The sequence below is a fragment of the Notamacropus eugenii genome, chromosome 7, assembly GCF_028372415.1.
Source record: "Notamacropus eugenii isolate mMacEug1 chromosome 7, mMacEug1.pri_v2, whole genome shotgun sequence".
Taxonomy (NCBI): domain Eukaryota; kingdom Metazoa; phylum Chordata; class Mammalia; order Diprotodontia; family Macropodidae; genus Notamacropus; species Notamacropus eugenii.
Genome location: NC_092878.1, coordinates 151504277 through 151527645, shown reverse-complemented (window position 1 = coordinate 151527645; position 23369 = coordinate 151504277). Strand labels below are relative to the sequence as shown.

The 23369-nt window shown below is 39.6% G+C and overlaps 1 protein-coding gene across 1 annotated transcript in view; it reads right to left on the bottom strand.

Moving 5' to 3' along the window:
- Positions 1–17172: 17172 nt before the first annotated feature.
- PPEF2 (protein phosphatase with EF-hand domain 2) overlaps positions 17173–23369 on the bottom strand; it is a 34334-nt gene continuing 28137 nt past the window's right edge. Inside the window, exons 13-16 of the mRNA XM_072624128.1 lie at positions 22409–22515; positions 20832–20995; positions 19100–19187; positions 17173–17778 (exon numbers count right to left, since the gene is read on the bottom strand). Of these exons, the coding sequence (XP_072480229.1) occupies positions 17528–17778; positions 19100–19187; positions 20832–20995; positions 22409–22515 (610 nt within the window). The 3' untranslated portion in view covers positions 17173–17527. The remainder of the gene's footprint in view (positions 17779–19099; positions 19188–20831; positions 20996–22408; positions 22516–23369) is intronic.

Genomic DNA, 23369 nt, shown 5'->3' with positions numbered 1-23369 from the left:
GTCCATAGTCATTTGTTTTATCACTGGTTCTGTTCTTATATGAAGTGATGACAAAAGGCCGTTAGCATTCTTCTAGCTGCTGATTCCCTCCTGATTGGTAATGCTTTCTACCTCCTCACATCATCTTGATTCATTTACCTCTTTGCATGTTGTAACTCCTCATAGAATACATGATCTTTGAGGGGAGGAGTTGCTCCTTGTGTGCCTGGGGCTTAGGCTACTGCTTTGCTTGTGGAAGGTGCCTAACTGGACTCATCTGATGTTAAATTGGTTGGGAGGAAGCACATTCACATCTCTGTCTCTTTTTTGTCTTCCTTTTTTCTTCCCAGTGGGAAGGAAAGAAAGGCTAGTGATAGAATTTGGAGATCATAACCTACATTAGGAAGATAGAGGAGAACTGGGGTCTTTCTAACAAATCAGATAGTTTAATTCTCACCAGTTACTGCCAGGACCCTCAGTAAAATTGGGAAAGTTTGTGTTTCTCCCTTTCCAGCCATTCTTTCCCCCTCCACCCCCTTTTACTTCCTGCCTATGCTTACTTGATGACTAATTTCCTCATGCCACCCCACAAATGAAAGAAGCGTCCCCACCTCATCCAGGTCTGCCCCCTCACTTCACAATGCATGCTCCTTCCATCCCTAATCAGAACTCCCTTTTTGAGTGCTATTGGCATTTAGGTGTTGGTTTCATGATGACATTAAAGGTTATTTACTCTCATAATCAAAACTAAACTATCCAGTGGAACCAGAAACCAACAGTTTGACATCTTTGAACATCTTAGAACACACTGAGTGGAACCAAATAAGATGAAAGACATCGGGGATCTGTGTCAAGTCTTGTACTTGATTTCCAGAAATCAGCTATCAAGATACAAGACAGGGAGGAGTGGTTGGACAATCCGTTGTCTGGAAAGGTCTGGAGGAAAGTTTTGGTGGACTTGGAGCCCAGTATGAGTCAGCAGTGTAATGTGGCAGACTGAGGGCGGCACTAAGGAATAGGGAGTGGTTGCTTGTCTGCACTTTAGCATTAGTGTAAGAAAATAAATCACCATTTAAGAAAGATGGCAGCTAGGATGGGCAAGGGCCTTGAGTCTGTGCTATATGAGCATCCACTGAAGGACTAGGTATGTTGAGTCTGATGAAGAGAATTCTGGAGGGACACATTAGCAGCGTTCAGATACTTGTGTCCTGGACACGTCGAGCTGTGGCAAAAGGATAAGGTTTATTTTACTTGGCCACAGTGGGCAGCCAGGAGCAAAGCAGACAAATTTAAAAGAGGCAACGTTATTAGACTTGCTGTTGTAGCTGTTTAGAAGTGTAATGGATTGTTCTAAGAAATTTTGGTCCTTCAGTGTTGGTCGTCAAATAGAGATTGGATGGATGGCTCCTTTTTATGTTGTAGTGGGTATGCAGTGTTATGCAAATTAACTGGGACAAAGTGAAATAAATACAGGAAACAAAAAGTATGCAATATGCCCTTTTGCCACAGTCGCTTGTTTTACACAACTTGGCCTTGAGTTCACGAGGTTTTGACACATTCTTGAATCATGAAACCACATTTTTATCACGTTGGTTGACACAGTCCATTTTTTCCAAGTGTAGCCTTGATTATAGAGTCTAGCTTTTCAGTGACATTTAAATCAGTTTTAATTTTCAGGCACTAAAGTGGATTTATCTCTATTTCTTAGAAAAATTGGTTTTGTTTTTCTTTTTTTGGTGATACCTGATTCCTATGAAAAGTTGTATTGCAGTAGTCCATTTCAGTTGGGAATTGCTGTGATTTTTGAGTAATTCTGGTTTTCAGTATACCAGAGTTCAATTTATCCAAGTTTACTCTTCTCAACTGAGACAGGACTGTTCATTGGAAGTAGAAAGTATTCCCCAAACATTTTTTAGGTTGTTGTTTCATAGTCTGTTGAAGATAACCAGATCTTACAGGTCCACTCTGACTTTTTCTGACAACAATATTGTTAAAACCTTAAAAGAAAAAGTGAATTTAATCAACAATAATTGCCTTTTTCTCATCTTTACTGCTTAACACAAAGTGTTACCTTGCTTTCGATAGGTAATTTTTCTTTATAGTAGTGATTACTAGCTTTTTTTTACTAGTCATTCTTAACTTTTTCTGAAGGTCCTTACTTGTTCCCTACTCCCACCCCAAGCATTGATAAGTCTGTTTTTCAGGAACAATTTGAAATTTTGGGGCATTGTTTGTTTTCAACCACATTTTCATTCCCACTTTGATGATCCAGTTTTACCGTGGGCTTGGATGATCCTTGAACCAATTACCTTCCCCTTGGCAATGCCTCTTAATCGTTGAAGTTTGTTCTTCAAGAACTACCTGTCCTTCAAGTACTATCTCTTCCTCAGTAAACACAACAGCAGGTAACAAGGAAACAAGCATTTATATCACAGAGTCCCTCAGGAGCGGGATTAAATAAAGGTGGGGAAACCAGTTCAAATTAGTTTCGTCTTCTCAAGATCCCACCTTCAGTCAGTCTGATGCCAGTAAGAGTTTGCAAACGTGACCAGTGTTGTCAGAAAATTTAAGTGTTTCTTGTCCCAAGTACTTCTTGCAACGTTGTTAGAAGGCAGTGGAGGATTCTTCTACGTTTATGATTGTTACTACCTTGTAAAATTTGAACTCATTAGCACAAACAAATTCCTTAGCTATTTACATAGCCCACCCTCGCTCCCTTAACGAGGATGCCCAGTGAAGTTGAATGTATAGAATTGGCCTTGCAGTATAACACCTACTTCCTCCCACCTCCTGTGCTTTTGCAGTTTATTGGTCCTATCAGAGAGAGCTCAGGAAAATAGGGTCATCTTTTGGTGGGGGAGCTTAGCTTGGCACAGGGAATTCTAATCAGAAATTTGAATTTCTACAATTTGGTGAACTGATTTCCTTAGCTATTTGTTTTCCTTAGTTGTGAAATCTCTGTAGCAAAATAGAGAATTTATGTGAGTAAATATTCGTTGTTTTTAAAAACTCGTTAGCTTTGTATTATTACTTGATCAAGTTCCCAAATGCTGGTTATATAAAAATATCAGGTCCGGCTAAAGATACATTTTTCAGTTGTATAGAGAAGGAATACACTTAAGAGAATCAGCTGATACTCTGCTGTACCTTAGTGTAACTTTTAACCTGTTTTTATTGATAGGGCTTGGACAAGTTGGTATGGCAGTGTGCTAACACATATTAGATCGCTGGCCAACTCAACCTGACCTCTCTTTTGTCTAGCCAACTTCCAGAAAAAGGGTTCTTAACCTTGTATATGTCATCGTGAGTTTCTCAGAACAATGTCTTTAAATTCATGAAACAGTACATGAGATTGTCAAAGAAATCAATTAAATCCAAGTTAAAGACAGATTTTTCCCCCCATCCAAGGTCGTGAATCCCTTTAGATATTTGTGGACCCCAACTTAGGAATCCTTTGTATTTCATTCTGCATTCGTTCATAAGTTTTACCATGCTTCTTCGAGTTATACTTTCTCATTGTTTCTCACCATAAGGCTGTTCTGTTCTGTTTACTTTTTCTGTCATTGTTGGGTGTTTCTTGATAACTCACATAATTCCCACAATGGGAAGTCAAAATCAGAAGATCTCATGTTTGCATGTTGTACTGCAGTTAAATACTAAAACGAACCTGCTATTTTTAGGAAAGAGCAAAAAACATTAAAAATGGGAGACTTTTTTTCCCTCCAGAAATGAGACTTCATGTAGCAAGAGCAAGGGAGAACTGCTTTAACAGCTTATATATCTCACTGGTGTCCATTTGTGTCAAGACATCTAGAGGAAGGATATTGGATCCCCGGTGTAGGGTTTTGGCAGGACATGGAGGAAACCAAAATGCTGTGCACACTGCTAGCCTCTTCCTGGAAGGGATTGCTTCTCCAGGTTTGTTGGCATGGAAGGTAAGGGGGCTGTTTATCTTCACTTGTTGCAGTAGAACAATCCACCTTTTCTAAAGTTTTCTACACTGATCAAGCCATCATTGGTGTATTTTCCAAGAAGTTCCTATGTGACTCGAGTATGATGTATCATCACATTCCAGGCCTTGGTAACTTAGGCCAGGATCATTAGCAAGTGACTGATAAAGTCCTGCCTGAGTGCCTTCTTGAGTGTCATGAAGGGAGATGACCTCATCTGTACCAATGCAGTGTAAGCTCTGGCAGATTCTACCAAGGTAATAAAGTACAGTCCTGGTGACTTTACATCCAAGAACCAGACTGACCAAATTTAGGGGCTTCTTAGCCAGAGCTAGCCACTAGGATATGGCTTTTTTTTTTTCTTATTTAAATAGCATCTCATAGTCTCTTAGGGAGTGGAAGAGATGTTAAATTTAAGCAGAAGTCTACCCAAACTTGAAGCAAAATACTCTGATGAAGCCTCGGACACTCTCATTAGTACAGATTGCACCTCATTCATGCCTCATCTGACATGATTCTTGCCCATGACCTTACACAAAGAGAGAGGCTGTTTTATGTCCCAGAGACCTTTGCTATTTCAGATTAATATTTCAGATGCTTTGGGCGCTTTGGGCACACTGCTAGAGAACAGTCCCGCTTTCTGACTTGCTGTCCATTTAGTATAATCACTCTTTCATCCATTTATCTTCCAGCCTACTTAAAATCAGCATTTGTCTTTATGTAGCACTTTGGGTCCCCAAATTGGGATTTGGAGATTGAGGAGGTCTATTTCAGAGTTGTGAGAGGTAGCTGTTGTGTAGCAAATAGAGATTTGGTCTTAGCGGCTAGATGGGCTGAGGTCCCACCTTTGACACATGTGAACTACGTGAGACCCCAACAAAGTCATGGAACCTCCCAGAGGAAACTCTGAATTGCAGAGAAAGTGCCACTCTGGAATAGAGTGGTGAGGCAGCGGAGGTGGGTGAGGGGGGCATGTGGGCACCCGGAGCTGGTGCCCTGTGCTGCCCCATGCCCCGCACTGCCCTCTGCGACTGCGGCCAGCTGGCACCTGTATGGTGGTGTTGATGGTGGTGGGGTTATCATCATGTGCTTTCCCTACAGGAACCCCAGAATCCTCCAGTTAGCTTTTCTCCAACTCCATCACCAGTAACAGAGCCATGTACTCGGTGATGTTCTTTTGCAGGCAGAAGGTTCTACCTAGTGCTCCTTATTTTGCCCTCTGGGGTCAAGCACGAGCAGTGTTGAAGATAGTTATTATGTCTGCTCCTCCCTCTAAATTCCCCCCCAAAATATTTTTTTTTCCCTTCTACTAGCTAAACATCCTGAATGAATGAAAAAGCCTTTTTTAAACTTTATGTCAAGCCTTGAGATGAACACTGTGGTCAAACCACAATTTACATCCTAATGGAACAGAGGTTCCTTTGTCTTCAGAGTTACCAGGATGGGGAATGGGACCAGAGGAGAACAGGTTGATATAAACCATCCAGGAACAGTTTTGATCCTGGTTCCAGAACCAAAGAGGAGGAGGGAAAAGAAAGAAAGTCTAGGAATACAGGGTGGAGGCTTTGGCTGGAGAGGAAAAGGATAAGTGGAAACAGTGGCTCAGGCTTTTCCTGAAGATAGTGAACCAGTCCCAGAGAGTGGAGAGGCCCCAGGAAGGAAGTTCCTTTAGGGCAGCAGTTCTCCAACTTTGGTCTTCAACTTTTAAACTTAACATGTATTGAGCTTTTGTTTATGCGGCTTACTTCAATATTCACCATATACAAAATTGAAACTGATGAAAGTTTAAAATATTCGTGTATTAATTCATTTAAAAATAGCTAATGAAACCATTACATTTTAGTTTAGGTTTTTGAAAAACTTCCAGAACAAAAAATTGAGTGAGAAGAAGGGCATCATTTTCCTTATTTGCAAATCTTCGTCAGAGCCAGCTGGATTTTCTTGTCTACTTCTACATTCAATCTGTTGTGATGTATTGTTTTGGTTGAAGTATATGCAGAAAAAGTGGCCTCATGCAGATCTGCAGTTGGAAAAGGGAGTAGTTTAATAGGCAAATCATATCTTAGTAACTCCACCCCCAAAAATTTAATGGGCTCTTGAAAGAGGTCCACAAACCATGCTGTTCTTGGTAATAGTTTAACTTATGAGCTGCAAGATTCTGACCTGGACTGCAGCCAGTGGGGCTGACACCTTTCCTGGAAGCCTTACTTCTAAGACAACCCAATAAAGCATTAGCATTTTTGACTGTCCCATCACCCTGCTGACTCGGATCAAGCTGGTGGTCCACTAAAATCCTCAGATCTTCTTCAGACCAACTTTTGTCTAATCATGCTCTCCTTTCCCCTTGTACTTGTGAAATTGGTTTATTAACCCAAGAATGAGACTTGCCATTGAAAAAAGAAAAGTGCCACTCTGTCCAATGCAGAATCTTCTCAGAAGACATTCCCTTCCGATGAATCTACATCCTAAGCTAGGCTGATAGCAAATATTGTTACTGGAGCCATGCTCAAATCCTTTCCCACATGATAGAGCCTGCCAAAACATGCATTCATTGGCATAGCTCTCAAGCATGCTCAGTCAACTCTACCCCATTATGAGGTATCAGAGCTAGTTTTTACGAATGGATTTAAGTATGATAGCAAGTTAAATATATACAGAGATGAACCACATTTCTGTTGGTCTCTGGGCTTCATATACTCTAGTATTGTGAAAAGAACTGGAATGAGCCTTCAAATGCAGACAATTCCTTGCTGCCTTGATCAGGGTCAGAACATTGATTATGCTGTAAAAGTGACAGTAACCTTTCCACCACTAACAGGCGTTCTGCCAGGATTTCAGCAGCACAAATCGTCTACAGCATCTTGAGCCTCTGAAACCTAGATTTTATTGGAGAAATGGCATTTGCTAATGCAGTAGGAATCAAACTAAATATCAGGGTCACAGAAAACAATTACCTTCAACTCTGGAATCACTTTAAATTCCTTGTAAGCATTTTTAGTGCATTGGAGTATTCTAAAATGAATCAGTCATTTGGGGTGTTTCATGCCCCTATGAAGAAGATCAATATGAAAGACAATCTTGAAATAGCATTTTGAAATGTTAAGAGTTGTTGCAACTTTCTTTTTAAAGATGTTTGTGGGAGTGGAAGGGGATGGGAAGGAATTAAGCTACAAGAAAACATTGGGTGGCACGTTGTCATAAGATTAATATGTGTTTCCTTTCCTGACAAATAATCTTGTGTCTAGACATGGGTGTTTGTGTAACAACCCTAACTAAACAGGGGTCATTGACTAAGTTTTAGATTAGGAAAGCTAGGCATTATCTCCTTCACTCCATCTAACTATTACCTGTAATTGAGCTGATTTAGTAAAAACATGAAGTTCCTTGGAGATTGTACCTGTCCACATGTAACTCTGGTTGCCTTTCCCTCTCCCCCTATACTATACTTTGAATTTGGACTAATTCAAATCACTTTAATTTAGCTTAATTTTAATTCAACAAGCATCTACGTGCTTTCTCTGTGCCTGACACTGTGATACACTTTGGGGATACAGAGTCAAAAATAAACATCCCCACCCTCAAGGTGTGTGCTTTGTATTGGGGATTGGGATTGAGGACATGCATACAGAAGAAAAATTTATATAAATATGAATATGCACACAATGTACATGTGTTTATACATATATGTATATGTTTATATGCACATGTGTGTGGATACATATGCATGCACACACGTGTGTGTTTATATGTGCATATATTTATGTGGTATTAAAGTCAGTTTGGTGGTAGAGGGAAAGACTACCAACTGGAGGAATCGGGAAAGGTTTCTGGTAGGAGGTGGCACTTGAGGAAAGCCTAGAGTGGGGCCAGAGATTTACAAGAGACAGAGGTGAGGAGGGATAACATGTAAGCAGTGGGGGTGCAAAGCCTTGCAAAAGTAATGATGCAAAGGATTCTGGGAACACGATCTTGTTTGCTTTTTACCTCATGTATGAGGAGGAGGATGGGGAAATAAATGTGGAAAAGTTGGAGCATTGAAGTAAATTATTTTAATATAACCAAAATTCTAAGTTAATATTTAAATTTAAACAAATTTACTTAAGTAAAACTTAAGTAAAATTAGTTATTTTGGGTTGACAAAACAATGAGTACATTTCATCTGAAATATAACATGTTATATTCCATGCTTATATGTATGCTTTACTTGAAACCATGTTAAATACCTCCTTTTTCTTGGCACTTTTTACTTAATAAAGTCCTTAAAATATGTGAACCATATAAATATTGGCTCATAATTGGCAAGAGTTTCAAGGACCTTGGAGATTATCTGAGCAATCCAACCCCAGTGTTTTGTGAGTGAAGAAACAGAAGCCACAAGACATGGTTTAAATCTTAAATCTCTTGGTATTTAGGGAACTGTTTGGGTCTTGAATGCTTAGGGGAAGGGGGTAAGAGGAGATGGACCAAGCTTGAGCAGCTAAGTGGTGCAACTGTAGCCACAGAACCTTCATGGCTTCATTGAGAATAGGTCATGCCAGGCTAATCTCATTTTCTTTTTGGATAGGATTACTAAACCAATAGGTGAGGGGAAGATTGTGGAGATTTTTGTATAGCTCTTGATAAAAGTATCCAGAGAGATAGGAATCAAGCAATAATTTAAGTCAGATAGATTCAGAATTGGTTGAATGGCCACACTCAGAGTGGTTATTAATGGTTCAGCGTCTACATGGCAGGTCTCTGGTGGAGTGTCACTTGGGGTTGGCAGTGTTTAACATATTTATGAAAAACAAAACTGGGAGGGATAGCAAACATCACCTGTAGGATGAAATACCCATCATCAGTCTGACTTTTAAGGCCCACCACAATTGACCACCACCAGACTTATCTCCTTTACTGCACTTCTCTCTCTCATCATTCTAGTCTAATGGAAATGCTAGTGGTTTCATGATCTTGTCTTGTCATTTTCTGCTTCCTTATTCACTCCAGCTGTTCTCCATGCCAAGATCTCCATGCCTTTAGAGATCATTCTTCTTCATTTCAAGGTCTAGCATAGGTGCCATCTCCTCTTTCTTCATCTGAAGATCAATTTGGATTGTGGAACAGCTATTAGCAATTCATTAATTATGATCATGTTGCCTTGCCAGTGGTCTACTTTGAATGTTTAAAATGTCTGTGTTTGCAATTACACTTGAAATATGTCCTCTAGACATTTTAAGTAAAAGGAAGAATTTGAGAAGCAATGAATGCCCTGTGATTCTGCTCTGAGGACGAAATAACCCACAAGAAATTTGTAACAGGAGCAATCATTTCTGCACACATTGAAAAGAAGAGCAAGTAAAACAGTAGGTGTGCAGTTTCATGCGCAATTATCTGTTTTTATTGTACCCTGTTATGGAAACACTTGTTTCATTCCATAAATTAAAAATAAAGATAATTTTTAAGAACGTGTGCAGCAGCAGCATTTCCCTCTGTGGACCAACTAGATAGAGTCCTGTTCTGAGCCTGCTGGGGATATTTCTTCGTTCCTTGTTGAGGAGAAATATAAATATAAAATAAAATTAATAGAAGCCTCAGGGAGATGTGTTCAAGATAGTCTTCTGGATGACTGACAGCTGAGGTAAGGGATATCCATTTTTCAGGAGATGTATTTGGGACCCAGGTCAGCCTACATTATATTCAAGAGGCTTTCCAGAGGTTTCTCTTCAGGAACAAACAAGAAATTTGGAGAGTGAGAAATTCTGTTACTTTAAAGATAGTTATTTAGCCAGTGGAGGGTCTGATGCTAGAGGGACACAGAGATTATAACTGGAGTTATAACTGGAGGCCAGGTTGTAAGGAGGTTCAGCGTGCAACATTGTAAACAGTAGAGCATAAGGATCATTAGAGACGTATCTTGTCTGAGAAAGTCCTTCTCCAAATCCTGTGGCTTGTGCAGATGACTGAGAGTGATGGCCTCTTTCATAATTCCTTTCTATGAATGGACGTATTTTGGGTGAGACTCAGAAGGAATCACAGGAATAGTTCTGGCCAATAACTCAGGGATGAAGCGCTAGCCCACTTGGGTTGTATTTGGAAGAGAGGTTCAGCATGATAAGGAAAAGGATGGCAGCAGAATTCGAGTTGAAAAATATAGAATATGAAAAAGGATGGCTTGTGCATAAAGGCACATAAGGTAATTGGTCTGATGTGCCTGAAGGAAGGGAAATGTAGGAGGTAGACAAAGAAAATGGTTGAGTCTACTTGGATGCTCCATGCATCGTGGAAAGTTTGAGTTCTTATTTTTGGTCTCTGAGAGATGCTCCTTCTACTGGGATCCATGACTGGACTGATGAGATTAGGACTGGCTGCTATCCTGGGCCCATTGTTTCTGATGTTACTGGTCACTGTCCTGGTCACAGTGAGTGCTGTCCTTGTCTGGTTATTATTAATGCCATCTTCCTTCTTCGCTATGTTCATTGCGCCGCCTTGATGAGTGAACGTGTAGTTGACTGCTTGCAAGTTGTGTTGCTACCCTTCAAGTCAGTCTTTAAATAAATACTCGTGGATTGATGGTTATACTGGTCTTGTTCATTCCATTGTCTTAATGGCAATGGACATTTCCCATATTTTTGGTGACAAAAATTTTTCTTTGGAGCGGCATCTAGGGGCTCTTTTTTGTATGATATTAAATTTTATCTTTCCTTTTATAAAATCCTGTTTGGAGGGAATTGGTGATCTGGAGGGCGATAAAAATATGCTAGCACTACACATTCCCTGTCAAGTTTAAGTTAGAAAGTTTTGTTGTAAAGGTCAAGGTGGCTTTGGAATCAGAGGACCTGACTTCAACTCCTACCTTCATATGCTACCTGTGCAACCTTAGGTAAGTCAATATCCCTGAACTTCAGTTTCCTCATATGAAAAATGTGAAAATAGATATCTTATAAGATACGTTCCAGCTCTACGTCTATGATCTGATAACCAATTTAGCTAAGTTCAAAAAGGCTCATTACCAGAATGTTGGATATAAGGTAGAACTTCCATTCATTTATTCATTTATCTATCCATTTATCCATTAATTTGACTATCATTTCTTTATGGTTGAGGAGACAGTCGGGGTTAAGTGACTTGCCCAGGATCACACAGTCAAGTAAGCGTCTAAGGCTGGATTTGAACTCAGATCCTCTTGACTATAGGGCTGGTGCTGTATCTACTGTACCACCTAGCTGCCCCAACTATCTTATCTTTTTAAAAACATTTATTTGTTTATTTTTGGCCAAAACATCTGCTAAACTAATCAATCTACTGAAGTGTATAAAGTTCTCATTTTATATCAATGGAAACAGTGTATATTAATCAATAAACAAGCATTTATTAAGTGTCTACATTCCAGGTGTTGGAGATAGGAGGACAAAAGTGAAACAATTCCTGTCCTCAAGGAACCAACATTTTAAAAAAGAAACAATATGTACATACTTGTATGTTATATCCCCTCCCCTCCCTTCTCCTCTTCTCTTTTCTTCTCTCTCTCTCTGTCTCTGTCTCTGTCTTTCTCTGTCTCTGTCTTTCTCTCTCTCTCTCTCTCTCTCTCTCTCTCTCTCTCTCTCTCTCTCTCTCTTTCTCTCTCTCTCTTTCTCACACACACGCACACACACACACACACACACACGCCTCATATCATAGCATGAGATTTAGCCAAATGCTTTGTTCAAATCCAAATATATTATATCTTCAACATTCTATTGCTCTATCAGTCAATCATGATAAGTATAGGGTAAGTATAGGGACTAGACCTGTGATACCAACTTAGGAAAGCACCTTCTCTACAATTTATAGTCTTCATTACTTAGAGAATTGAGTTAGTTAGTTACCAGGCCAGGGTCATAGTATGTGCCAGAGATGGGACCTGAACCCACATCTTTCTGACTTTGAAGCTGGTTTTCTATCCAATATGCTACATCACCTCTCAGTTTTGATTTCGTGGGCCTTGTGGAAGTATTCAGAGACTGTCAAGGGTCCCTGGTCTGGCTAGGGTATGCCAACTATGTCTACTAAGATCTTGTGGTCATTTCTTCCCAAGGTTCCTTTATTTCTCCTTGGACTCCTTACAGATCAGAATCAAGTAAAGAATAAGCACCCTCAGCTCTTCCTCCATATTCTCAAAAAAAAAAGTCCATCAAAGCTAATCAGCCGCTCTTCTCTGGTCATTGAACGGACATTGCCTCAGATAAACTGAGGCCTGGAAAATCCTTTCATTTAGAAAGTCCAAGGTTCCCCACTGCATCTCGGGTCATCACCAGCTGTCTTGACGTTTGTCCTGCTATGGGACTTCAATGACTCTGGAGGAGAGAGTAAAGCTGATGACTTTGTACAACTCTGCCTCATTTAAATCCGATTTCCCTGCAAGTCATCATCATCATAGTGGTGTTGGTTTTCATCCAGAATGAAGGATGAACAAGAACCCCACTCTCTACCCCCATCCAGTCAAGATGTCTGGAGAGTTCATTTCCCAATAATAATGTTTCACCCTCTTTGTTAAGTTTTGGATCTGATTCCAGAACTTATTATCCATTTCCATTTTTAGACCAGGCAATTTGTCATATAATCCCACTGCAATTTGCTTGTCTCTCCCTCTTTTGATCTGCAGTCACATTTTCAGTTAAGGGAGATCCACACACACACATCTCCACAATATAGAAGGATATTCCATTGTCCCTTTTACAATAACAGCTAACGCATATAAAGCTCTTTAAGATTTGCAAGGCACTTTGCAAATATCTCATTTTATCCTCACAGCAACTTTGGCAGGTGAGTGCTATTATTATCACCATTTTATAGTTGAGGAAACTGAGGCAAACAGAGGCTAAGTAATTTTCTCACATTATCACCTTGTTGCCACAAATAATTTATTACAGCCCTGGGAGGTGGATGTTGTTATTTCCGTCTTACAATTGAGGAAACTGGGTCAGAGTTTAAGTGCCTTGTTCAAGGTCATACAGCTAGTAAGTGTCTAAGGTCAAATTTGAATTCAGGACTTCCTAACTGCAGGTCCAGGACTCTTATCTACCGTGCTTGCCACCTAGATACTTCTGGGGCTCATCACCTTTGAAAGCTGGCCGGGAGGTGATGATTAGTTTTGCACACTACCACTCATTACACCATTTACTTAGGAGCTGAAAGGTGCATCAGTAAAGCAAGATCAAATAACAAGACATTATTGTTATAGCAGATGATAGCTCAGAGAGAAGTAGAATAAATGCTATGCAAAGTCCAAGTGCGAAAGGATCAGAACTGATGGAAGGATGGTAAAAACCTTCATGGAGGAGGGAAAATTGGAGCTGGGTCCTAAGAAATGAATAAGATTAAATCAGATTGAATTGGGGATTGGGATGAAGTGGGGAAGGGAAATGTATTCCAGCTGTGACAAGTAGTATAAGAGAAAATGCATGGCTGTTAGTAATTAAAAATTCTTTTCATCCATTAAAAAACACCTCTGATAATGTATACAGTATCAATGTATGCTGAAAATAATAATGAAGGGGCAAGGAATGACCTGTGAGTGATTTGCAAGAGGAGTTTTATTTTGTAATTTTTTTTGTTTAGTTACATATACTTTCATTTATTTATTTTTTGAATTTACTTAGTATTTTATTTTTCTCCAGTTACATACAAAAACAATTTTAACATTCATTATTAAAACTTTGAGATCCAAATTCTATCCCTTCCTCCCTCCCCATCACCCCCTTGAGAAGGCAAGCATTTCTATATAGGTTATCCATATGTAATCATGCGAAACATTTCCATATTAGTCATATTGTGAAAGAAAAGATAGACTAAAATAAAAATCTCAAGAAAAATAAAGTTAAAAAGTGTGCTTCAGTCTGTATTCAGACACCATGAGTTTTTTCTCTGGGGCTGGATAGCATTTTTCATCATAAGTCCTTCAGAGTTGTCTTGTATCTTTCTGTTGCTGAGAATAGCTACGTTGTTTGCAGCTGATCATCTTACAATGTTGCTGTTACTTTGTACACAGTTCATTTCACTTTGCATCAGCCCATGAAAGTCTTTCCAGGTTTTTCTGAGAGTGTTCTTCTCATTCTTTCTTATAGCATGATAGCTATACCACAGTTTGTTCAGTCATTCCCCAACTGATGGGCATCCCCTCAGTTTCCAATTCTTTGCCACAAGAAAAGAGCTCCTATGAATATTTTTGTCCACATAGGTCCTTTTTTTAAAAATCTCTTTTGGGATACAGACTTAATAGTGGTATTTCGAGGTCAAGGGGTATGCATGGTTTTATAGCCCTTTGGGCATAGCTCCAAATTGCTCTGCAGAAGGATTGAATTAGTTCACAAGTCCATCAACATTACTTTAATGTCTCATTTTTCCTACATCTCTAACATTTGTTACTTTCCTTTTCTGCCCTATTAGTCAATCTAATAGGTACGAAGGAGTACCTTAGAATTGTTATAATTTATATTTCTCCAATCAATAGTGAGTTAGAACATTTTTTTCATGTAGATATAGATGGCTTTGATTACTTCATCTGAAAACTGTTCATATCTTTTGATCCTTTGTCAATTGGGTCAATTGGCTCTTATTTTTATAAATTTGACTCAGTTCTCTATATGTTTGAGAAATGAGGCCTTTGTCAGAGAAGTCGGCTTCAAAATTTTTTTCACAGTTACTATTGTAACTATATTTACCTCCATCCTATTCCCCTTCCCCCATTTATTCTATTATCTCTCTCTCTCCTTTCACTCTGTCCCTCCTAAAAGTGTTTTGTTTCTGACTACTTCCTCCCCCATTCTGCCCTCCTCTCATCTGCCCTCCCTCTGTCTCACACGCACCCTTTCTATCATCTCCTTCCCCTCTTACTTTCCTGTAGGGTAAGCTATATTTCTATACCCAACTGAGTGTGTATGTTATTCCCTCTGAACCAATTATGATGAAAGTAAGGTTCACTCCTTCCCCCTCACCTCCCTCCTCTTCTCCTCCACTGTAAAACCTTTTTCTTGCCTCCTTTATGTGAGATAATTTACCACATTTTACCTCTCCTTTTCTCTTTCCCCCACTACATTCCTCTCACCCCTTAATTTTATCTTTTTAATTACCATCCTTTCATATTCAACTCACACTTGTGCCCCCTGTCTATATATACTCCTTCTAACTGCCCTAATAATGAAAAAGTTCTTATGAAGTATAAGTATCACCTTCCCATGTAGGAATGTAAACAGTTCAATCTTATTAAGTCCCTCACAATTTCCCTTTCCTGTTTACCTTTTTATGCTTCTCTTGAGTCTTGCATTTGAAAGTCACATTTTCTATTCAGCTCCGGTCTTTTCTCAAGAATGCTTGAAAGTCCTCTGTCTCATTGAATGTCCATTTTTTTCCCTTGAAGGATTTCTTAGTTTTGCTGAATAGGTGATTCTTGGTTGTAATCCTAGATCTTTTGTCCTCTGGAATATAATATTCTAAGCCCTCTGAACCTTTAATGTAGAAGCTGATAAATCTTGTGTTATCTTGACTATGGGTCCACAGTGCCTGAATTGTTTCTTTTTGGTTGCTTACAATATTTTCCCCTTGATCTGGTATCTCTGGAATTTGGCCATAACATTCCTGGGAGTTTTCATTTTCGAATCTCTTTTAAGAGGTGATCAGTGGATTCTTTCAATTTCTATTTTACCCTCTGATTCTAGAATATCAGGGCAGCTTTCCTTGATAATTTCTTGGAAAATTATGTCTAGGCTCTTTTCTTGATCTTGGCTTTCAGGTATTCCAATAATTTTAAAATTATTTCTCTTGGATATATTTTCCAGGTCAGCTGTTTTTCCAATGAAATATTTCACATTGTCTTGTTTCTTTTTTATTTGTTTTTGGTTTCGTTTTATTGTTTCTTGATTTATTAGCTTTCATTTGCTCAATTCTAATTTTTAAGGCATTATTTTCTTCAGTGAGCTTTTGTATTTCCATTTCCATTTTGCCAATTTTACTTTTTAAGGAGTTTTTTCTTCAGTGAATTTTTGTGCCTCTTTTTCCATTTGGCCTAGTCTGTTTTGTAAGGTGTTATTTTCTTCAAGGGGTGTGTGTGTGTGTGTGTGTGTGTGTGTGTGTGTGTGTGTGTGTGTGTGTTGTGTCCTTTGCCAAGCTATTAACTCATTTTTCATGATTTTCTTGCATCACTCTCATTTCTCTTCCCAATTTTTCCTCTACCTCACTTGTTTTTCAAAATTGTTTTTGAGATCTTCCATGGCCTGAGGCCAATTTATATTCTCCTTGGAGGCTTTGGATGAAGGAACTTCGACTTTGTTGTCTTTTTCTGTGTGTGTGTTTTGATCTTCCTTGTCACCATAGCAACCTTCTGTGGTCAGAAATTTTTTGTTTGCTCATTTTCTCAGTCTATTTCTTGACTTTTAACTCTTTGTTATAGTAGGGTTCTGCTTCCAAGGTAGAATATGCATTGTCCCAATTTTCAGAGGTTTTGTTTAGCTGTTTTCAGAGATACATCTAGGGACCTGTAAGTTTTCACTTTTTCCAAGGAGTTTTGATCTAAGCAGAGGTGTGTTTACTACTCTCCTGGCCTATACTCTTGTCTGTGAGTGAACACAAGCACTCTTTTCTGCCCTGGAACTATGATGAGGGTCCCTGTCCCACTCCAGCTGCAAACTCTGGTGTGCTAGTGCTCCTTTTCACCCTAAGACTGCCTCCCAAGACTATGATCCAGATCCAAGTATCAGCAAAGCAACAGAGTCCTGCCTCTGTACTATCAAAGAGACCCCTGTAATCACCTTCTGACCAGTTGTTCAACCCCCTTGCTATCTACAGATGAGAGTTTTGGAGAGCTGCTGCTGCTGCTCATTCAGTGACTCCCCAGGCCAACTTCTGGTTTGTTGCGGCTGGGGCTGTGCTGGCCTGGCCTGTACTGGATTGTATTGCTACCAACCTACTAAGTTGTATTTGGCTGGAAAATTATCTCATCCTGTTCTTTTGTGGTTTCAGCTGCTCCAGGAATTGTTTTATGGCATTATTTAAAGGTGATCAGAGGGATTTTACAGAGAGCTCAGGCTAGCTGCTGTTTTTTTTCCATCTTGGCTGAAAAAGGCTTCTTCCTTTTTTTTAAAGCAGAATTTGAAAAATTCCTTTTTCCTAAGGAAGGGGAATGGGTGAAGGAACAAGTATTTATTAAGCACTTACAATGTGCCAGGCACTGTGCTAAGCTCTTTACAAATATTATCTCATTTGATAAAAACAGTGGAATAAGCCTAGGTAACAGTCTTCCATCTGGAGAAATACATCAGAGTGAAAATGTTTATTGGACTAATTGCATTGGCATGGATTGATTATTCATTCATTCATTTGATTATTCCCTTTTAAAAACTGACCTCCTGGTAGGAGAAGAAGCTGACAATGTAACGAGGAACATCTACAAAACCTTCTTCCACTTCCATACTCTTCTCTAATCTATTTGCTCTTCAAATTTTCCAACAAACCCTAGGATTATTTTTTTAAAGTGGTGATGAGGATGCAGGTAGTGGAGAAGCTGGAGGGACAGAGTGAATCAGAAGAGATATCCCAGGAGGCTGGCTATTCTTCTAAGGCACTTTGACTGGTGGATTCCATGGTCAATGGATTCTCTGGCTACTACAACTGCTGTCGCTAGTCTCTAAGCTCTTCAACTCTGAGTCTTTGTCCTCCAAGTAAGACTGTTCAACCAGGCGGAAGGCCTCAAGGAACTCATTGATGTCTATGTTTCCATCTTTGTTGAAGTCAATGCTCCGAGCCAGGTCACAGATGCTTTCATCACTTATGTCAATATTCATGTGAGAACTGAAGAGCCTCCAAATTTGCCTGAATTCATCAAATGAGATGAGCCCTATGGAGGAAAGAGACAAGAGAATCCAGTGAGGAAAAGGTGTTGGTGTTGCTTATTCACTTTTTCTAAAAGAACAAATGAACAAACAAAAAAATTCTATAGGTGCTAAGCTAAAAGAGCATAGCAACCTTGTCCCTGGTGTGAAGAGTCATCCAAGTATTTCAATGGAGTCAGAAGCTGGTGAATGTGCAGCAGAGGAATGTCGGGCAGTAACCACACATGTTCTCAATAGTAATTTCCACAAGGAATGATGGAGACTGTGAGACCATAGGGAAGCAGGTCTAACAACAGTGGTCTAATGACATTACAAGGAAACATCGGTGACTTGATAGTGTCAGATTCAAACTCTTACCACTTGGGCTTCCTACAAGTGTACCTCCTCTACCTGTGTGCTCTGATTAGGGATGTTCCCTCTGTGTACACTTTTGACATGTGTACACATGTGTGGGTTGTGTCTGTTTAACTGAGTCTCTAAAATATATATATATATATACTTCACACACTTTTAAGTGCAATCTGTATCATTTACATTTTCTCCATCACTTTCTTAAGTCTGAAAAAATCAATATGATGCTAAATCAAGCTCCATTTTGTAGTTTTGGCTGATTTCTGAGGTGTGAGTCCTCACACTTAAATTGTAACAATCAGGTCTCAGGAGTCAGTTCAATCTGGCTCTAACACTCTATATGTGCCCCTCCATGTGAGATATATCCCAGGAATCCTCTGTGTATTTGTGTGTAAATCTGTAACAAGTTGGTATCTGATTTGAAATGATCAAATTAGTATTGGAATGAATATCTAATTAGTATTTCTATCTTTCTAAAGCCCCTCCAAGAATTAATTTTCCCTTTTTCACTAATAGGATGGGTTTGAGGTGAGTACCTCATGATTGTATCCATTTGTATGCTTCTAATTTTCAATATAAAAAGGGAGAAAATTAGGCGGAAGATGTCAGAAGTTTTCCAGTTGGCCATTCCCCTGGGATACTACAAATGAACATGCTTCTTGTGTACCAGTCTGCGCATAGCACCCCAGGATTACAAGAAATTTAAGAAGTTCCACTTAGAACCATAATAAGCTATCCCTAATGCATGGTGCATTAGTCAGTTTTGGCAGACCTCAAAGAAAGAAGAGAATAGTGACCATCTAAGCCTCCTCTGTTGCCTTAGTAGTGGATTCTATAGGGAAAGCCTTCCTCTCCCCCTCCTCCCCACCCTCTGCCCAGAGAGATCCATTTCTATTTGAGTATGACACCACTGATTTAGAACTGGTAAAATTCAGGCCATTTTCCAGAAGTGCATTGAATAAATTATACGTTTACCTGAATGATCACTGTCTATGATCCGGAATATGGTCTCCAGGTTGGATCGGTTTCTGTAGAGCACTTCCAGCAAACTGGATTGAATGTTCTGCAAGACACAAGTCACTTTCCTTTGGGGTCTAATCTTAAGGAGTATCTTGAATTTTTAAAAATTATAATGTAATCAAAGTGATTGTAAGATTTGGAATGGAAAAAAATTCTTTGTTATCAGGGATGACACTCTGGAAGGGGAAGGGGAAAGGACAGGGAGAAATCTAGTGAATGTCAAAACCAAAAATCTATTTTAAAAAAGAAATGAATGAATCTGGTGATCAGTAACTGTGATAATTTCCTTTTTGAGGGGAAAAAACCTGAAGATTCCTCAATTGCACAAATAATGTATGTATCATCTTGTTCTAAATATATAGGTACACCTCACCTCCCTCTCTCTTTTACAGAGGCTGGGTTGGAGGGTGGGGGGCCCCGGTTGTAGAATGCAGCATATACTATTATACCTAGTTGGTGCATTATTTAATTTTGTTGAAGTACCACCCCCATTTTTAATTCTTTGTTACAAGGGATTATTTGTCATCTGGTCAATAAATATTAATTATATAATGAGGTTCTGTGCTCAGAATTTGGGAGTATAAAGAAAGGCAGAAAACATAGGTCCTGTTTGTTCTCAAGGAGTTCACAGTCTAATGAGGTGACATAACATACAAATAACTGTACATAGAAGATATATATGAATTTAATAGGAGATAACCTCATAAGAAAGGCACTGGGGAGAGGAGGAAAGAGAGTGGGAAAGGTCTCCTGCAGAAGGTGAGTTTTGAGCTGTTCCAGAGGTAATAGGGAGCCACTGGAGTTTAGTGAGTGAGGGGCTGACCTGATCAGACCTGCATTTAGGGAAATCACTTTGTCTGCTGCTGAGTGGAGGATGGAATGAAGTAGGAAGAGACTTGAAGCAGGAAGACTAGTTGGGAGGCTTCTGCAACAGTTAAGGTGAGAGGTGATGAGTGGCAGCTGAGTGTAAGTAGAAGGAGATATGATTGGATAATCTTTCCACAGCTCCTCCTAATTCCAGTACTTTCCCTCTGTTAGTTATTTCCCATTTATCTTGTATATGGCTTACTTTGCATATATTTGTTTGTACATTGTCTCCCCAATTATATTGTAAGCTCCTTGAAGGCAGAGATTTTTCCCTTTTTTTGAATCCCTAACTGTTTAGCACAGTGTCTGGCACACAGTAGGTACTTAATAAATGTTTACTGATTGATTGGTGTGTGGGAGGAGTGAGAGAGAAGACAAGATTTTGAGTTTGGTTACCTGGCCCTTTTTAAGATAGCTTCACAGTACATTTTGTTAACTACAGTATTCCAGAGGAGAGGGAGAGGGAGAGGAGGAGAGAGAGAGAGAGAGAGAGAGAGAGAGAGAGAGAGACAGAGACAGAGACAGAGACAGAGACAGAGACAGAGACAGAGAGATGGATAGACATAGGTAGACATAGATAGAGATGATGTGATATAAGAGATAAAGATGATGAATAGATAAGGATGATGGATAGATAATAGATATAGATATGGTATTCATTAAGTGCTCACTATGTTCCAGGCACTGTGCTAAGCTCTAGAGATCCAAGTCCAGATAAGCAAGATGGTCCTGCCCTCAAGGTGTTTACCTTCTAATGGGGGAAGACATCACATGAAGGGGAGTTGGAAGTGGTGGGGAGGTGGAAGGTAGGACATCTTACCTCATGGCTCAGTTGCTCCTTAGCTAAATCCTTCAGCCAGGACTTGTATTCTAACATGTTATTAGTCGTGTGAGTCACCAGCTGTGGCCTCAGCACCCGCCATGGCAAGCCCAGGTGTAGCACAGACTCCACTGCAGCTGACCAATCACTCAACGTGATGAAATCTGCATGGACAGAAAGACTGAAGCTTGAACATATCCACGTCATATAGAAATCCTTTCTGTAAGCATGTGCTGAAATAGTCCCTACATCCTTGTACCATATAGAGAATTACCATATATCCTTTTACATAGAGAAATGTTTTGGGCAAGGAGGATGGTATTTACATTCTAGCACTGAAGATCCCAAAGAGTTTCTCTTTATGTAGGTTATATCTACTAATGTTTAATCATACTAGAAATTAAACTAGTTTAGTATTACTATGAAAATAGTTTTGGTCTCCTGGATCCTCCTAAAAGGGTCTGTGAGAGCCCCAGGTATCTATGAACAACTCTGATGGAAAACAGGATAGAAAATTGGACTTGGAGTCCCAAATCCTGGGTGTGAATCTCATCTCATCACTGCACCTAAGTCACTCAGAATCATAGATTTAGAGCTTAAAAGCGCCTTCAAAGCCATTCATTCCACCTCCCTCATGCTACATGGGTGCCTGCCAAGCCTGCTTTGGTTCATGCCTAATGGAGGGCCTTGTTGTCCACTTAAGTAAGTACAGAGTCTCAATTATCCCCTTGTTGCAAATAAGGAAACTGAGGCTCAAAAAGATCGAATGGCTTTCTCACTGTCTACATGGGTAAGGAGTGTAGAAGCTGGGTGGTAGGGGAGACAGAGATATAATATATCACCATGTAAGTTGATTATATAACATAACTTAAGAGTAATATAATAAAAGCCTGGAAACATGAGCAGAAGCCAGACTATGAGGGACTTTAAATGCCAGACTGAGGGTCGTAGGCTTATAGAGAAAATGCTGGCAAGGCCTTTGGAGGCCCTTGAGTCCATGCTTACATGGAGTTCACAGATATTTACAGATTAGGAACCTGAGGATCAGAGAGTGACTTGCCCAAGGTTGCAACTGAAGTCCTCTGGCTCCAAGTTCAGAACACTTGGCTCGGCACCCTATTCCCAATGAGTTTTTATTTTTTATTTGGCCCAGTTCCTATTGTGGGGTAAGTAGAGGATTTTAAATGGAGAAAAAGAAGGAACAGCAAACTGGGGAGTTAGAGAAGCCCACTGAGGGCAGCTATCTTATTCTGTCAATACCCATTGACCCTGGGTCCATCCCCCCTCAGCCTAAAGACAGCTTCAGGATTTACATTCTGCTAGCCATAACATCTCAAGGTAGATAGATAAAGATAGACAGATAGATAGATTGATATGATATGATATGATAGAGATGGACAGAGAGATAGGTAGATAGACAGATAAGGTAAATAGAAGGATAGATCAATAGGCAGATAAATAGATAGATATGACAGATAGATAAATCAATAGATAGGCAGATATGATAGGCAGAGATAGATATACAGACAGATAGATGGATAGATAGACCCCAACTTTATAGCTTTGGGTTCACTCACTGGTTCCATCATGATCGTAGCTCTTAAATGCACCAAGGAGTGATGAAGAATGAGCAAACAGTTTCTCTCGAAGCGCTTTCAGAGCGGACTCCTCAACTCGGCTGATTCTAGGGAGGGTGAGACAAAAGGGAACATTTTCAAAGACGAGCTTATGACAAGTTTACCCTCCTGGCAAGAGGATGCTGGAGCCAGTTTGTGCTCAATGGAAAGAGCTGATTGTTAAATTTTCATTGAGGGTATTTGCACCTCAGACAGTAGCAACTGCTACAAACCAGGCTTGATTTGCTATTTTTCTGACTGTTTAGATTGGAGAAAATGATTGAGAAAATATTAATGATGGGGATTCAACTTAAAAGAGTGCTGAGCATGCATTGTTATGCTTTTCTCCTGGAAAGTCAGTTGTTAAATATTTACCAGCATGCACCTGGCTCCTGGGCATTACAAATACATTCCAAACTTCCAAGGACTCAAGTTTTTGAGGGGAAAATAGCCACAAGATTCTGCAGCAGCACTTCCCAAAGAAATTTGTTCAGAAATGCTTTGGGGTTTGAAATATGTCAATCAAACTAATAAATGATATCTGGGGAGCTGGATGGGTCAGGGATATAAAAGGGAGGCACAGAAATTTTAGAACAAGATAAAGGAAATTTTGTTTTCACACAAAAATATTCTGCATGTCAAGATCACTATTGATACAGACATAATTTAATCTTTGAGAGAAGGTGACAAGCATTTCTTCTTATTTTATTATATATTCCCCGAGGTGATATAATATTCAGAATGGAAGACTTGGAATCAGGAAGACCTGCGTTAGAATTCTGTCACACACACTTGCAAGGTGTATAACCCTGGGTAAGTCACTGGGTCAACCTCAGTTGCCTCAGCTGGCAAGGTGACTATTCCCTTATCTTCTCATCCTAATTCCTGCAAAATTACATTTTTATTTTAGGTGATTTTGCTT